Genomic DNA, 18,622 nt, shown 5'->3' on the forward strand with positions numbered 1-18,622 from the left:
CTCTTTCTCCGACCCTGAGTTTACATTCTTTAATTAGGTCTCTGCCTCTTTCTCCGACCCCTAAGTTTACATTCTTTAATTGGGTCTCCGCCTCTTTGTTCTCCCTGCGCCATGATCCCACTTCCTCCCCCAAATTTTTCCCACGGGAACGCAACTGTTCCCCATACAGTCTCGAGCCCCCACTACGGGCCATATCCTCCCTGAAAACTGTTTTAGATCTATCAAAACAGGCTATCTCTTCTCTGGGAGTTTTCTCACTGTCCTGAGTCCGCTGCAACTCCTTCCAGGGGTATAACGGAGTCTCCTTCTCTTCTACCTCTTCATAACTACACTCAGATTGATCATCTCTTTCTGACCCCACACAAGGAAGGTCCTACCTGGCATGAGCACGGCACTTTCACCTTTATTTCTTCTGGTTCTTCTAACAACGTGCTAATGACCTTATAGAATTTAAAGTCCATGGGGGTAACAAATTCAGGTTCAGCCTGGTGATATGAGCTCATTTGCTGTCCTACTACCCTCCAACCTTTGCCATCAATTCCCGAATGTTCCACCCACGGGGAAATAACAAATAACTTTTCCACAAATTCCTTGCATTGCCTTAGGTGGGGTTTTAACCCATTCTTTTTACATAATTTGTACAGTTTGCAAGCTAAAACTCCCTTTTCTTCAGGCTCCACCACCGGAAGACTAATATTCTTCCCCATCTTGAATATATATTCAAGACTGTGTGTGGCTCCTCTTAACTAGACCAGCTAGCTAAGGTCCGCTACGACTCAGATTCTCCTCAGCATGCAGTGCTTTCGAGTCCCTGTGCGGGCGCCATGTGAAACGTGCACATTTGAAACGTGCACCCGAGCACCTGCTACTGCCTTGAGAATGAGCCTAGCCGCGGGCTTACCTCTCTCCGAGGTCTTCGGGTGCACTCCGGCTTCCGCCCTGGGGGATGGGAAGGAAGTTTACAACAGCATCTTTATTCATGAACAGCAGAAGATGGCCCCCCGAACTTTTGCACAGTGCTCTTTTATCCAGTAACCCTTTCTTCCCCGGGGTACATGCTCCTCCCAAGTTCCAACCCATGGGCGGAGCCACATCCTGTTAGTGAAGCCGTCCCAGTACCCTATAAGATACCTTACAAGGCAGGTTCAGACTTCCAGGGGTCTCACGGCCCAGGTCATATGACCTTCATGGGTGGCCCCGGTCCAGAGCTTCCCCTTACACATATAAAATCAATTTTTTGAGAAGTGGTCCATAGTTACATATATGAGAAGATTAATTGAATGGGAATGAATGGACAAAAAAACTTGATATACATTTTTTTGATCAGATAATCCTATTTTTTTTTGCAAGGCAAATGGGGTTAAGTGTCTTGCCCAAGGGCACACGACTAGGTAATTATTAAGTGTCTGAGACTGTATTTGAACCCAGGTACTCCTGACTCCAGGGCCAGTGCTTTATCCACTGTGCCACCTAGCCGCCCAAGTTAACCCTATTTTTACATCTCTTTGATTGCTAAATATATATTGTTTCCCTTTCCCTTCCTATAATAGCTTATTAAAAAAGGCTTTTTTTTTCTTTTAGAAGAGAAAAAAAAGGCTATTTATTTATTTAGGAAATCAATCATATCACTTGTTACTGATATTTTATACCTTAGAGGGAATTGGATTGCATTTTCTAAATCATTCTCTAATGCAAATCTTGACCATTATAGTTATATAGTGTTCAGTTTTGGCTTTTGTTCTTTCCATGTACATTTTAATCCTATAAATGTGGTTGTGTATTTCTTGATTCTGATTGCTTTCTCTTAATTGGTTCATTTTTTAATTCCATACTTTCTTGATATCTGTATTTTGTTCTGCCCTGATAGTACTACATTACATTCATGAACCAATTTGTTAAATATTTTATATAATTCTTTAAGATTTGATAAGGATCTTAATGTATTTCTTTTGAACCTCACATAGTAACTAGTATTTTTCACTAATTATATGTGAAGATAGTTTTCAATATTCATTTTTGTAGTTTGATTCTGGTTATGTATATGCACACAATCATGTTCAGCAAATTTCTATTTTAGTCACATTGTGAAAGATGAATTAAAACAAAAGAGGATAACCATGAGAAAGAAAAAAATGTACAGCAAATTTAAAACAAGTTAAAAAGTATGCTCCATACTCTGCATTAAGATTCCATAGTTCTTTCTTTGGATATGGGTGTTTTTTTTTTTCCAGTACACATCTTACAGAATTGTCCTAAATCACCTGAACTGCTGGGAGGAGCTAAATCCATCATAGTTGATCATCACACAGTGTTGCTATTAATGTTGACAATGTTCTCCTGGTTTTGCTCAGTTCACTCAGCACCAGTTCATGTATGCCTTTTCAGGCTTTTCTGAAGTCTGCTCATGATTTCTTACAGGAAAAACAGTTACTTCCATCATATTCATATACATAATTTTTTCAGCCAGTCCCCTGTATTTCCAATTCTTTGCCACTACAAAAAGAGCTACAATAAATATTTTGGAACATGTGGGTGCTTTCCCCTTTTTTATGATCTTTTTTTGGGACATAGACCTAGTAGTGTTGTTCATAGTTCCAAATTGCTCTTTAGAATGGTTAGATCAATTCATAACTCCCAATGGTGAATTAGTGTCCCAGTTTTTTCTCACATCCCCTCCAACATTTATCATTTTACTTTTCTGTCATATTAGTTAGTCTGATATGTGTGAAGTGGTACTTCAGAGTTGTTTTAATTTTCATTTCTCTAATCAGTGGTGATTTAGAGCCATTTTTTCCAATTGGCAATTGATGACTTTAATTTCTTCATCTGAAAACTGCCTGTATCTTTGACCATTTATCAATTAGGGAATGACTTGTATTCTTAGATATTTTCCTCAGTTTCTCTATATATTTTAGATTTGAGGGCTTTAGCAGAAAAACTCGTTGTAAAAATTTTGCCCCTGCTTTCCTTCTAATTTTAGTTCCTTTGGTTTTGTTTGTTTTTAATTTAATGTAATCAAAATCATCCATTTTACATTTCACAATATTGTCTATCTCTCCAGTCATAAATTCTTTGTCATCATAAATCTGACTGGTATTCCTTGCTCTCCTATTTAACTTATAGTATTAGCTTTTATGTCTTGTGAGATGTTGGTCTCTGCCTATTTGCTGCTATGCCATTTTCCATTTTCCCAGTAGTTTTGTCAAATGGTGAATTCTTATACCAGAAGTTGGAATCCACTGATTCACTACTTTCTTTTTTCTTTTTCTTTTTTTGCAAGGCAAACGGGGTTAAGTGGCTTGCCCTAGGCCACACAGCTAGGTGATTATTAAGAGTATGAGATCTGATTTGAACTCCGGCACTCCTGACTCCAGGGCCAGTGCTCTATCCACTGTGCCACCTAGCTGCCCCCATCACTACTCTATTTCTTAATTAGTATGAAGTAGTGTTGTTGATTGCTGCTGTTATATAATATGATATAATATATTACAATACAATACAATACAAACACAACATACTATACTATGCTATATAATGTAATGTAATATAATATAAATGTGTCTGAGGTAGTATTTCAACTTGAGATTATTTACTATGTATAGGACCATTCTGGTTTTGAACTCCTTGAGGTGTATATGAAGAAGCAAATGTTATACTGTCAGTTAAAAACAAGACAAAACAAAACATATTTCCAAATTACTTTCTAGAATGGTGAAACTGATTCACAACTTCAGTAATTATGTATTATTAAGGCACATATCTTCTTAAAACCCATCCAACAACCCAACCAAATAATCTTTTGTTATCTTTTCGAATTTGTTGACTGAAGTGAACTCTTAACTTTTCTCTTAAGTAGTGATTTAGTGCATTCTTACATGAGAGACCAAAATTCTTTTTTTGGAGAACTGTGTATAGAATGAGGTAAATAAATATAAAATACTTTAAAGCTTCTGACCATTGATTTGTGGAAATAATTATGGGTTTTAAATATTTGTGTTATTTCCATATATATTTTGGGTTGAGAGAGAGGGATTGAATTTCCTTCATGTAAGAATGTTGATAAGTAACTTCCTCATTTTTTCTCATCAACTTTTAGAATTTCCTAGAATTCTGAAAGGTGAAGTGAGTTGCTCAGGGTCACATAGCCAGGTTATATGAGAGTTTGGACTTGAATTCCAGGTCCTCTTGGCTTCCAGGCCAGCTCACTTTTCTTTGTACCTGATTTGGTTCTCTTGTAATTTTTTTTAATGGTGCTAACATTTTATATTAAATTTGGATGTACATCTTGATTTTATTGTTGCACTGGAGTAATACTAATTTCTGCCAACATACTTTTCAGTTTTTCTTAGCATTTGCAAAATAGATTTCTTTATGTTCTTTATTGAACAGTGACTTAAGGAGTTTAAGCAGTCACAAATTGTGTTGATCAATATTCTTTGTAGAAAATTATAAGAAAATAAAAGTAATTTTTAAAAACCACATAAAAGAGCCAATAGGGATCTTAAAGATTTATTCCCCATTTCCCTATCAACACAGATGCCAACTAAAAGTTAATAAAAATAACTTATAAAAATTGAAACACTATTCTCTAATAGAAAAGGATTGATTAGAGAACCCTAATAGTATCGATAGAAACTTCAGATTCCTCCAAAAGGATCTTATTGTTGGGTTTACTAATATAAGATACTAGAATTAATAATTAATAACTTCATCTAGCACATTATGTATTTTGATTATTTTATAATTTATGACTGATTATAGTTATTTGCTTTTTTCCTTCTTTCAGTTGACTTTATTGTGGAGTATGACTATGATGCAGTACATGATGATGAATTGACCATTCGAGTTGGGGATATCATCAGAAATGTGAAAAAACTAGAAGAGGAAGGATGGTTAGAAGGCGATCTAAATGGAAAAAGGGGAATGTTTCCTGATAATTTTGTTAAGGTAAGTATCTTTGATAACATTTTTCCCATTTCTTCTGGGAATTTGGAGCTTTATGCTAAGAAAATATATATACTAGAAAAAATTTAAAATCAAGTTAAATCACATTAGAATAGGCTATTAGCTGAATTTTTGTCTTGTGATGAATAGTAGGAATAATGTTTTGTATATCTGTTATGATAATGTCTTTATAAAGAAAAATATCACGATTTTCTTGACATTCTATTCAATTCACTACACCAAACTTTTGACAAGATTTTTTTTTTAATTGAGAAAGTACCTGGGTATATGGTTTTTGCTTACTGGAAGGATTGATCTTTTTTTTATAACCTTGGGATACTTGTTACATCTATCAGCATTGTATTAAAAAGCAATTTTTCTAGAAGAACTCTTGTTGCCCCCCCCAAATATAAAAATGGTTTTAGTTAAAACAATTATATATATATATATGTATATATATATATACATATATATATATATGTATATTACAGTGCTTGCTATTTCTTTTCTGTGGGATTTTCAAGTAAGAATTCACTACAAATCAGCTAGCCTGCTGATAAAACTCAGAAAAATTTCAGAATTGAGTATATTGCTTGCTATGTTCTAGATATTTTGCGAATTTAAGTCATTTACAAATATTACCTATTTGATCCTCTCAGCAAGTCTTGAAATTTAGGTGCTATCATTCCTATTTTGCAGTTGAACAAATTGATGAAATATAGATTAAGTGATTTGTCGAATCATGTAGCTATTAAGAATCTGAGACCAGATTTTTAAATTTTATTGTATTCTTCTTTTATTTTAAGTAAAATGTCTCCCTCTCCACACTACAGGTGGCCATCATTTGACAAAGATTTTTTATTTACATATAGATGCTTATTTTATATATATGTTTAAATATGTACAGACATGTATGTACATATGTCATACTGTTCTGAGGTTAGATTTGAACTTGGAAATTTCTAATTTTTAGCACAGTGTTCCATAACTCCACCTAGAATTAGTTATTAAAATGGGTCACTTCTGAATGTTTAGAATGCACAATAAGTCTTTAGGAGTCAGCACTTTTTTTTCCTCCAGCCTTGGAAGACTTTCTTATATCCTCTTTTGATAGGATTACTGTATTTCCTAGATTAATAAATAGTATATCTATATCTATCATGGCACTTTTGAAGTAGTATTGGAAAAAGAATTGGAAAAAATATCAATATTGGAAGTCATGAGGTGACAGATTTTGGTATATTATCAGCCATATTTTTTTTTTAATAATTAAGAGTTTTCCAAAAATGAAATGTTGAGGGCCTTGTCAGTTTCTACATCTCTAGAATCACAAATTTAGAGGTAGAAGTGACCTTAGAGGCCATTCAGTGTAACTTTCCTTTTAAGGATGAGCAAACTTTAAGTGGTTGATCTAGAGCTCCTTTCTTTGAGCATTGCCTCAGTTTCCCTTCCATAAATGGTCGAGTCAACAGTAGGACAAAATGTGTCTAGGAAACTCTACGACTAGCCCCAGTGACAAAACCCCTGGGTATAGATTTAGAGAAGGGAGTTTTACTTCTGACTTCTGGACTGCAGAGCTCTCTACTAAGGCATGAAAGGCATAATTTGAGTTATGGGGAATGTTCTAGGCCTTGAGAAGTGAAGTATATGCAGATTTCCAGAGCTTGTTTCTTAGACCTAAATACCCATCTCCTCTTAAATTTTATTTATTTATTTATTTTGAATTTTGCAATTCCCCCCCCCCCCCCATCTTGCTTCTCTCCCCTAACCCCTACAGAAGACAGTCTGTTAGTTTTGTTTCCATTAAATATCCCTCTCTTAAGGTTTCTGAGACTAACAGTGCAGCCATTGCTCCATTCCAAAGTACCATCCCCCTTTCTGTTTCAAATTTTCTTGGTTCTTTCTTAATTTTGTTTGTTCAGAAACCTTACTTAAAACTCTCAAATTGCTTATATACATACATACATATATATATATATATATATATTTGTTTAAAAATTTAATATCTCATAAAATATCAGGGAGGAAGGAAAGTGTGCATAGCTCATTTGGTACTTAATGCCTTTCTTTTAGTTAGATGTTTAGTTTGGTGTATGAAACTTCAAATGGGGGGGGACTCCTCTTTTAGTCCAGGCAAACAGTAGTTCTTCAGTTTAGAGGATTTGATAGTTGCTTAAGTCACAGAGAGACTGAGACTTGCCTGGGATCACATAGCCAATATGTGTCAGATAGTGGAATTGAATCCTGTGACTCTGAAACTATCTCACTATCTATTACATCATTCTACTTCTTTTTCTTATTAGAGTATAAAATTTGGCTGAGTAGGGACAGTTTTATATACTTAGATTTATACCAGAATAATAATAGAGTCTCAGGAAATATATATGAATTTTAAAAAAACTTAACTGATTTCATTTCTGTAGGAAATATCCCAGTGAAAAAATTTGTCTTTTAATGTACATTAGCACCTTTGCAGTTTAGAATTTTAAGTGAGTTTTCTGAATCACTGAGGGATAAAGTGACATGCTATGTCATATAACAATAATTGTGACACAGTTACTATGCTATGTAGCCTTTGTGTATTTTATATTTATATAAGAGTTTTTATTATAATAGGAGGATAATATATACAAAAATAATATTTAAATGCTTTGATCTGGGATGGCTAGGTGGCATAGTGGATATAGCACCGGGTCTGGAGTCAGGAGTACCTGGGTTCAAATCCGGTCTCAGACACTTAATAATTACCTAGCTGTGTGACCTTGGGCAAGCCACTTAACCCCGTTTGCCTTGCAAAAATCTAAAAATAAAATGCTTTGATCTGATACTATTACTGATACTGTTATTGAGTTATGCTATTAAATGGCCTAGATTGAGCTCTGAGTGTAGAGTCAGGATTTTACATCTGTTTTATATTAGCTGCATTATCCTGAGCTAGTCAACTAGTCTCTTATGTTCCATAACTGTAAAATGAAGATAATATCTCACAGTATTGTTAGGAAGATCCAATGAGATAATTGTAAAGTGCCTAGAATAGTGCCTGACATGTAATAAATGCTTGATAAATGTTATTTTATTTCTTTCCAGGAACTAAAGAGACTTTTCAATCTGAGACTCAGTATTTTAAGATATGAATTTTTTTTGCATCAGTATTTTTATGTATTCTTAAGGTATCTTTTGAAATACATTAATATTTAACATGGGGAATGTGCTTTATGCAAGAAAAAAGAATTGGGAAAATATGATTATATTTTGCTGATTCTATTAGATGCTTGCTATTACATGTCTTGCTTCCTACCCTCATATAAGTAGTCAATTAATTAAATTCATTTGATTCTATGTTCTTATTTTAACATTAATACCTAAGCTTGTTTATAGGGGGTCACTGTCCTATTGTAGTTGTTCAATGGCTCATGGGGTACAAGAAAGTTTTACTAGTTTTACTAGAATTCTATTAAATAATTTATTGACTTTCTGCTAAACTCTGTATCATGCTAGGGTTGTGGAAAACAAAGATAAGATCTTTGCCTTCTAGGAACTCAGAATAACTGAGAATATTAAATTAAAATCTCTTATATTTCATCTTATTAGAGTTAGGGCCATCTTTCTGTGTTAAAATCTTTTTTTAAACATATCTTGACCCAGATACATATCAGTAGAAAGTATACTGAATAGATACAAAATAAGTGGTTGACATTACATGTTAAAAGACTTCAGTTTGCTACGGACTTGACCAGAGAAGGTTTGAGGGACAATATGGAACTTAAATAGGCCTTGAAGAAAGGGGAGGAATCATAAAATCTGTATCAAGTCACCACATTGATTGTCAAACCCAATCTAAATCTTGAAAAAGAACTTTGTTTCATAAGATACATTTTTATATAGTTACAGTTAATTATTAGGAAGACTTTTCTTTTATCATTCTCAAACATTTTCCTGCAACTTATTTATGGTGCATCTAATTCTGTCCCATGGAGGCGAGCAGGACTACTCTGATTCTTCTTTCACATAATAGCTCTTCCCATTTCCAGAGTAAATTTCCCTTACTTCTTTGAACTGAATCTTCAGGTACATGGATTCAAGGCCTTTTCTTTTTGCCTTTTGGAGTATTATATTCCATGATTTTTGGTACTATGTCTTATGTGATTCTGATGGTAGACTTCAGGCCTTTGTATGATTGATCTATCTTTTTTTTTTTTTTTTTTTTTTTTTTTAGTCTTTTGCAAGGCAAATGGGGTTAAGTGGCTTGCCCAAGGCCACACAGCTAGGTAATTATTAAGTGTCTGAGACCGGATTTGAACCCAGGTACTCCTGACTCCAGGGCCGGTGCTTTATCCACTATGCCACCTAGCCGCCCCTATGATTGATCTATCTTCCAACATTTGTGACTTCAGCCATTTACCTGTGCAGTTATCCTCAGCTGGATAAAAGAGATGATACTGACTTTTCTATTTGTATTCTTTTCTTGTTACTTGATCCTGGTGCCTTTTTTTTTTTAACATCATTGCTGCTATGTACATGCAAGAACTATTTTTCTCCCTAACCTTTCATGATACTTTCTTAGCTGGAAGTGTCCCAGTCTCTTTTTTCTTGATTGACGTTATTTGCAATGTTTATATTTGTGAGAATTTATCCTTTTCTGCCTCTTAGAGTTCTACATATACAATATGCTTTGAACTTTTAAAAATCTCATTTCCAAACCAAGGGTGAATGTCCTGCTTTTTCTTTTCCTTCTTTGTTAAGATGTAATTACTAAGTTTTTTCTTGAGCCTACTGGTTTATACTCATTGGTCCAAGTTAGTCCCAGAACCCCTCTAGCTTTTCTCTTTATTATGTTGTATCATCAAAGAGGTCTAGTCTTCTTCCCCTAAACTGTGAGGGATAACCCAAGTTTCTGTCTTGAGATTATTTTGTTTCATTTCAGTGGTCATATTAGTGCTAGCTGAATTCACTTATCTTTTCTATATGGATGACCTGACTGTTATTCTGAGCTTTTCTTAACCAGGTTAAGCATGTTCTAAGCTTTAGCATTCATGTCAATGGATTTTGGGGTTGTTGTTTTTCCTTGAGATGTACTTTTTTTTGGTTTTGTTTTGTTTTTTAGGTTTTTTGCAAGGCAAACGAGGTTAAGCGGCTTGCCCAAGGCCACACAGCTAGGTAATTATTAAGTGTCTGAGACCGGATTTGAACCCAGGTACTCCTGACTCCAGGGCCGGTGCTTTATCCACTATGCCACCTACTTACCCCTACTTTTTTTTTTGAATGATATTTTATTTTTTCCAATTACATGCAAAGTTAGTTTTCAGCATTCATCCTTTATAAGCTTTTGTTTGCTTGTTTTTAGATTTTTTTTAAGGTCATGAGGTCAAGTGATTTACTTAAGATCACACAGCTAAGTAAGTATTAAGTGACTGAGGTCGGATTTGAACTCAGGTCCTCCTGAATCTTAGGCTTTATCCACTGGGCCACCTAGCCTGCCCCTTTGTAAGCTTTTGAATTCCATATATTTCTTTTTTTTTTTTGCAAGACCAATGGAATTAAGTGGCTTGCCCAAGGCCACACAGCTAGGTAATTATTAAGTCTGAGGCCAGATTTGAATTCAGATACTCCTGACTCCAGAGCTGGTGCTCTATCTACTGCACCACCTAGCTGCCCCGAATTCCATATATTTCTATCTCCGTCCCTTCCATCATCCTTTCCAATAACAGCAAGTAATCTATTATAGGTTATGCATGTAGAAATATGTCAAAACATATTTCCATATTAGTTGTGATGTGAAAGAAGAATTAGAACTAAAGGAGAAAAGAAAACCATGAGAAAGAAAGGAAAAACCATAAAACAAGTTTTAAAGAATTAAATAGTGTGCTCAGTTCTGCATTCAGACTCCATAATTTTTTCTCTGGACATGGATGATATTTTTTATCACAAACCTTTTAGAGTTTTCCCTGAACTTCTAAGAACTGCTAAGAGAACTTAAGTCCTATAGTTGATCATCACACAATGTTGCTGTTAATGTGTTCAGTGTTCTCCTAGTTCTGTTCGCTTCAATCAGAATCAATTCATGCAGGTCTTTCCAGATTTTTCTGAAAGTGCCCTCTTGATTTTTTCCCAGATCAGCAGTACTCCCATCACATTCTTTTTTTTTTAATAATTTTATTTTTTATTCTCATTTTGTACAAATTTTTTTTTACATTAATAAAATATTCTTGTTTAAGAGTAGACAAAATGCCCCCTCCCCCTCATGAGTATAGACTTGCTTGAGGGATAAAGTAAAGGGGAGAGAAAAAAATTAAAATTAAAAAAAATAATAGTAATAATTGTAGGTATGGCCAGGTGGTGCAATGGATGAAGCACCAGCCCTGGAGCCACGAGCACCCGAGCCCACGTCCAGCCCCATTGACCCAACAATCACCCAGCCGTGTGACATGCAAGCCACCCAATCCCCACTGCCCTGCAAAAACCAAAAAGAAGGAGAAAAAAAAGACCCAAAATAAAATAGTAATAATAGTAGGGGTCCATCACATTCTTATAACACAATTTGTTCAGTTATTCCTCAATTGATGGTCATTCCCTTGATTTCCAATTCTTTGCCAGTACAAAAAGAGGTGATGTAAATATTTTTGTTCATGTAGATCTTTTCATCTTATCTTTGAAATACTGACCTAGTAGTGAGATTGCTGGTTCAAAGAGTATATCCTATGAGTATATTTACAGATTGTTCTCCAGAAAGGATCAGCTCATAATTTCACCAACTATGTATTAATATTTTGGTTTTCCCACATCTCTTCCAAAATGGATAGTTTTCCTTTTTTTTTCAGTTTATTCAGCCCTGATAGGTATGAGGGGGTACCTCAGAGTTTGGTTTAATTGCATTTCTCTAATGGGGACTTAGCATCTCACTATTTTTACAGGATTGTGCCACCCTATTATATATATCTTCTGTTTGTGGTCTTGCTTGCATTTCCTGTACATTTCTTTTTTTTTCTGTTTTTTTGCAGGGCAATGAGTTTAAGTGATTTGCCCAAGGTTAAACATAAGCTAGGTAATTATTAAATGTCTGAGGCTGAATTTGAACTCAGGATCTCCTGATTCCAGGACTGGTGTTCTATTCACTGTTCCATCTAGCTGCCCCCCATTTCTATTTGTGTATGATTAAAATTTCTTTTCTTTTCTTTTAATTTTTTGCAAGGCAGTGGGGTTAAGTGGCTTCCCAAGGCCACACAGCTAGGTAATTATTAAGTGTCTGAGGCCGGATTTGAACTCAGGTACTCCTGACTCCTGGGCCAGTGCTGTATTCACTGTGCCGCCTAGCTGCCCCTGATTAAAATTTCTTCAAAATAGATAGCCTCTTTTAGAGACTAAGGTATACAATTTCTGTTTAGGAAACTTTCATGGGCACAAATAAAGGTTTATTATCTTTAGAGTTTAAAGAACTGAACTTAAGAGGAAGTCAGGTGAAAAAAAATCTGATAAGAATTAGAAACTTTTAGAGCTGTCTTGGATCTTAGTTATTTTCAAGTTTAGCAGTTATTTTTATAGATAAAGTACTGAATCATTAGTCAAACATCTGGGTCTAGTGATAGAATCAGAACTAGAACCCATTTCTGTTGTCTAATAAATACTTTATAAAAAGTGGCTGTTATATATGATCCTATTTTTACTAGATCAGGGCTGTCCAACCTTATTTTTAAAAGTTTTTATTGAAACAATAGGCAATATATTTTGATTTGCCATTTTACTGAGAGCGCTACTTTAGCTCAACTTTGTTTACTGAAGCATTTAGTGTAGGGCAGCTTGGTGGAACACTGACCTTAGAGTCAGGAGCACCTGAGTTCAAATGTAGCCTCAGACACTTATTACCTAGCTATGTGACCTTAACCCCATTGCCTTGCAAAAACCAAAAACCAAAACAAAAGACAAAAAAAAATTTAGTAAACCCACAGGTGCCTGCATAAAGTTGCCCAACTGACTGCATATGGCTTGCATTTTGGACAGCCCTGTACTAGATAATAGAGGAAATATAAGGATTATTAATATGTGGTTTCTGCCTTAGGATCTGATTGACCCACAAATATTTGTAATATAAAGTAGTTATATTGGTAATGCAAATGAAAGCTACAAAATGAAGTATGATGTCATTTATGTGCCATTCTTTAATTTAGAAATCTCCCTAATTTCTAGTTTTTTCTTTGCTACCCTAGGTGATTTAGTGTATAGAGTACTGGTCTGGAGTTAGGAAGATCTGAATTCAATTATGACCCCAGTCACTTTACTAGTTGTATGACTCTGGGAAAGTCACTTTACCTTAGTTTCTGTAAATGTAAATAGGAGATAAAAATAGCCCCTCCATCCTTGCATTGTTGTAAGGATCAAATGAGATGATTGTAATGAACTTAGCACAGTGTTTGGCATATAACAAGTGATATATAAATGTAAGCTGTCATTATAATTAATAATTATTACTGCTTACTGTTATGACTGTGATGATGATGGAGTTTTAGGCCTAGTAATAGTTTTACTGGGTCAAAGGCTGTGACACAATTTAATGACTTTTGGTTCTGGTTTTCCAAAATGGATGGATCAGTTCACAGCTCTCCCAACAGTGTATTAATGTGACAAAGTATGGTGTTTGCTTATATGTGTGAATATAATTGTGTTAAACTTTTCCTTTGTCCAGTTCAGATGAAAGTGAGGTTCATGTGATACTTATTCACTCCTGTGTTGTTTTGTAGTTTGAATACTATTTGTCTTATGCTTTTGAATTATGACTTCTTTCTTCCCTCTTAAAGTCCCCTTAATCCTTTCATTTTTGACTTCTCTTAAGACCATCAAAATATTTTGAGCAAAACATTCTTATTAACATGTAAGCTTTTCATATAGTCCATAACACTTATATTAATGGATATTGGAGTAGAGAGGTAAGACCAGATTATTTTCATGGAGATAAGAATTAGCTTAATATAATGGAAATACTAGAAAAATTTAAATCTGTAATTATTTTTTGTGAATCATGATCACAAAATCAACAAACTATTTTGTTTTTAGAGGATGATCTATTCTTTAGGGCCAATAGGAATTTGATGTACTGTTATTTGTGGGTGGCCATGGTTCAGCTAGAACAAGTTATTGCAATTTATCAACTTTGTTACTCCCTCTGAAAGATCTGTAAATCATGAAATTATTCAAGACAAAATACTTAAGTAACAATATTTGTGTCCACCCCTTTACCTCCTAGAAATCAAGTAGAAGTACACTGTCTTTACTTCAGTATTAGCTGCTTCTTCCCCCAGGTCAAGTTCAACCTTTTCTTCCAGATATTTCATCCAGATTGATTATTCTGACAGCCTAGTTGTCACAGAAATAGGCATGGCCAGTCATTGAAGCAGTGTCCTCAGAACAAGGATTCTAAGACCTGAATGCTAATCTTGCCTCAACCAATTACTAGCTTTGTAACTTTGGGCAGGTCATTTAAAATTTTTCAGCATAATTTTCTCATCTGTAAATTGAGAATGATAATAACCCTAACCTCATGAAATTGTTTGGAGAATCAAATGAGATATCCAAGATAAAGTACTTTGCAAAACACTAGTGTACTATGTACAGATGCTTTTAACTATTAGTAATTCTAACCTTGTCTTTTCAGCTGGACTAGGGCTGTCCAACCTTAGTACTGCATTAAAATAAAGCATTCAAGGGCCGTACCCAGGTTAAAAAATACAGTACAGTAATAAATAGTTAATTTGTAGTCTTATAGGTTTAGCAAGTGCTATGAAAAGTCATGACACTTAACTTCTCAGAAAGTGGGGGAACTCAATACAACAGGCAAAGGGATGAAAGCGAACACAAAAACCAACTCAATATAAAGATGCATACTGACTAGTCTGCATCATACAGATTGAAAACTCCATGTGATAAATTCCATTTGTAATACCACTTAAAAGCAGCAGAGAAAATTAACATCAATGAGATTATTTATTAGTGATAAAATTTAAAAAATTTAATACGCATTTCATGTAAATAATTATTTCATTTTTTCTCTCATGAAAATTAAAACCCACAGGTGGGCCGCAAAAATTGCACTACAGGCCTCATTTTGGACACCCCTGTGATCTAAACTTAGTTCACTTTGTTCCCACCAAGGCTAGCCTCTTCAGTGGGCCAGGGGTTTTGGAGTTTGGAGAAAAGGTAGGACGACACTGTTGTTGCTGGACTCTACATTTATCTCTTCCATCATCTCTCAGAAGTCTTTTCTTCTCCAACCCTTCTTAGCCACCTCCAAGTCTATAATCCACTGTAATTCTTTCCTTAACCCTTCTTCTATCTGTAGCAGGAGACCAGGACAGTGATAACCCAGGGCCCATTCAATATTCTCTGCTAGCAGAGGACCCATCTGCCACGTTCTTCTTTCTACCTTTCTGCATTCCTCAGTTATTCCTCCTCTACAACCAAGCAACAGATGAGATTGACTAAGACCCTGGACCCTTGGTCCTTACTTGGTAACATCTATTTCTTACTATTATACTTATGGCAGGGATGGGGAACCTTTTTTCTGTCAAGAGTGATTTGGATATTTATAACATCACTTGTGGTCTATATTTGAGCAAATAGTAAATTAATTCACTTCTAAAAAGCTATTAGATTTATTGAATTTTGAGTTCCTTCTATGGTTGGCTTGGCAATGCCTAACCAGTATGGCCTCCAGACTGGAGGTTCCCTACTTAAAACCTTCTAGCACTTAATATTCTCATTTTTCTGGATATTACCTAATCACTTGGTAGCAAATTATCCTTAGCTTCCATCTCCTCTTCTCTCAATCCTGTCTTATCCTTGTCTCACAAATCTTGGTCAACTGTTTTACTATGTCACTATGTCCTCTGAAGTTCCCTTTACTTAGTGATCAAACTTGCCCTTTATCCGGGACCCCCCCCCCCTGCCCCATTTCTTCCCTCTACTTGTATCAATTCTTCCCTTTAGTCTCCCATCCTTCCTCAATAAATACACACACACACACACACACACACAGTCTCTTTCTTTCCCTGAAGAGTGTATGGACCAGCTTCTAGGTCATTCTCCTTTATCAGGTTATTCAGCAAGTAAGATCTTCCTCTTCTCCCCTACTCACGACTTTGTGCTAGAGAGTTCCAATATTCATGTTCATGCTCCCTCTACTTGTATCAATTCTTAACTTTATAATTCCACAATCTCATGAAATGACAAGATCCACTCCTTCACTTCTTGGCCCCAAACAAAGATGTTCAAACTCTGGATCTCAGTATAACCCATAAGTATTCCATTGGAGATATCGAGATATTTGTCTATCTATCTATCTATTCATCTATCATCTATCTTTACATAAAATATAGATGAAGAATGAGTGCATTCCTAATATTAAACTTAAGTTATGAATAAGCAATGGTGGAAATGTTATGTATAGGGAACAGATTGTTAAGTAGTGGCAGGTAAAAGCAGCCTTAAATAAGTTTGGAAAGGCTAGGTAGGAGCCAACTTGTGGTATTGAGTGGAATATCCCCAATAAAACCTTCCGGTTAATATTCCTAGTGAAATCCTCTCAAAGTTAAGAAATATTAAAAAATAAAACTATTATTCTTAGAAGAAAGACATTGCATGCCAAATGAGACTTGTAATACCACCTGTTTTCTTGCTAAGTATATTTTTACTAACTGGGAGGATAGTAGACTGTTCCTAGAAAGACCTTGTATTCCAAGACAAGTTCATAACCTTATGATAAACCTATTTTTGATAGACTTAGACATTACTTCATTAAGATAGTTATAATCCTGAAGGTTATTCTCACCATCTGGATGGTGAGGCAATGTTTTATGAAAACATTTTATTCTTCTGTTTGTTACTGGGTAGATTTTTTTCATGTAAAGATTGTAACTCTGAAGATCCAACCAATCGGGTTGGAAGAGGAGGGGTGGGGGGGATCGCGCTGTCAATTTGGGGCAGTTCCTTGATCTTCACTAGCTTTGTGACTTGGAGTGTGCACTTCTCTCTAGAAAAGTTAATAATTTTTTTTCCTTTCTGCTCAGTGGAGCCTATCCTGCCAAAAATGAATGAAAACTCTAGAAAGAAGATAAAGTTGAATCAAACAGATATGAGTTCTTTAGATTGACTGAATGAATAACTGCATTTTGAAAGGAATCAAGACTTCTATCTCACCATCTTTATACAGTCTTTGGAATCTAGTCCCACACAATATCTGGAGCTGGACAGGATTACAGCATCAAATTCCACAATCTCATTTTACAGATCAGGAAAATTAGACCCAAGGAGGTTAAGGAATTTGCTCAAGAGCATTCAAGGGAGTGTCAGAATCAGAATTTGAAACCAGGTTTTCTGATTAAAGAACCAGTACTCTTTCCAACATACTAGTATATCTACCAACCAACTAGTTGTCTTAAAGGTCTGTTAACCTCCCAGTGTCTAAAACAGAACATATTTTCTTTAACCCTAACATCACCCTCCCTCTACTTGACTGTTACTCTTATAGGTATCACTATCAGTCATATAGGTTTGTGACCTGATAGTCATCCTTCTTCACTTGATTATTTTATTTTCCTTACCTTCTATTTATATTATCAGGTATTAAGGATTTCCTGTCACAATATTTCTCATTTATTCTTTTTTTCTGGTTCCTTTCTCCAGTTTATTTTCCACATTTCCTACAGATGCCAATATATAGGCATTTCCATGTAGTGTCACATTTGTAAATTAGTTGAGTTTATGAAATGAAATTTCAGGTTTTTTTTTATTTCATTTATCTTAGTAAGGGAACAATCTGACCATGCTACTACCCTCCATAGGGATCTTCAATAGTTCCCTAGTGCATCTAGTATAAAATATAAATTCTGATACTTATTAAACACTGTTATAATATGACATCAGCCTGTCCTTACAGACTTCTTTTCATTTGATCATTCAGCATATATTAAACCTCACCTATGTACCAGGAATTGTGTAGATGCTGAGAATACAGAAAGAAAAAAAAAATAAGACAATCCTGCTTTCAAGGGTTTTTTAATAGTCTACAGGGAGGTACAATATGTTCAAAGGTAAGAACACTAGCAGCTGGGAGATCAGGAAAAGACCTCATGTAGAAGTTTCTACTTTAGTACAATTTTGAAGGAAGACATGGAATTCTTAGAGCTGCCAGTGAGGTTGCAGTGCAAATCAAGCATTCAGATAAGTAGCAGGAGTACTTTCTTTGTTAGGAATGGTCATGGGCAGTTTGGCCATATTGTAGAGTATGGGAAAAGCAATAATGTGAAATAAGGTAGAAAAAGATTGGGTCTAAGTTGGTAAGGAGTTCAAAAGCTAAGAGATTATATTTGATCTTAGAGGATTGAAGTATAATGCTTAGGTTGCCAAACTGGATGGATGATGAGACAGATGCTAGTTATAGTGGATTGAAATAAGATATTTTAAGAAGAGTAGTTTGGGGGGGGAGAGGTGATGAAAAGGATCTTAGCTTTCATTTTGAGTTTTTAGATATGTAGCAGTGTTCAGTGTGAAATTTCCAGTAACCTTGGAATTACAATCCTGGGGAGAGGCTTAGGTGCTCGCTCTCTCTCTCTCTCTCTCTCTCTCTCTCTCTCTCTCTCTCTCTCTCTCTCTCCTGCCCCCTTGGTTGTTGTAAGGCATAGGTCACATAACT

At 35.2% G+C, this 18,622-nt stretch overlaps 1 protein-coding gene across 1 annotated transcript in view; it reads left to right on the forward strand.

The window, feature by feature from the left end:
* Window positions 1–946: 946 nt before the first annotated feature.
* Window positions 947–18,622, forward strand: part of CD2AP (CD2 associated protein) — a 146,960-nt gene continuing 129,284 nt past the window's right edge. The window contains exons 1-2 of the mRNA XM_074189995.1: window positions 947–1,097; window positions 4,787–4,947. Coding sequence (XP_074046096.1) covers window positions 947–1,097; window positions 4,787–4,947 — 312 coding nt within the window. The remainder of the gene's footprint in view (window positions 1,098–4,786; window positions 4,948–18,622) is intronic.

Source organism: Macrotis lagotis, chromosome 5 (genome assembly GCF_037893015.1).
Source record: "Macrotis lagotis isolate mMagLag1 chromosome 5, bilby.v1.9.chrom.fasta, whole genome shotgun sequence".
NCBI lineage: Eukaryota > Metazoa > Chordata > Mammalia > Peramelemorphia > Peramelidae > Macrotis > Macrotis lagotis.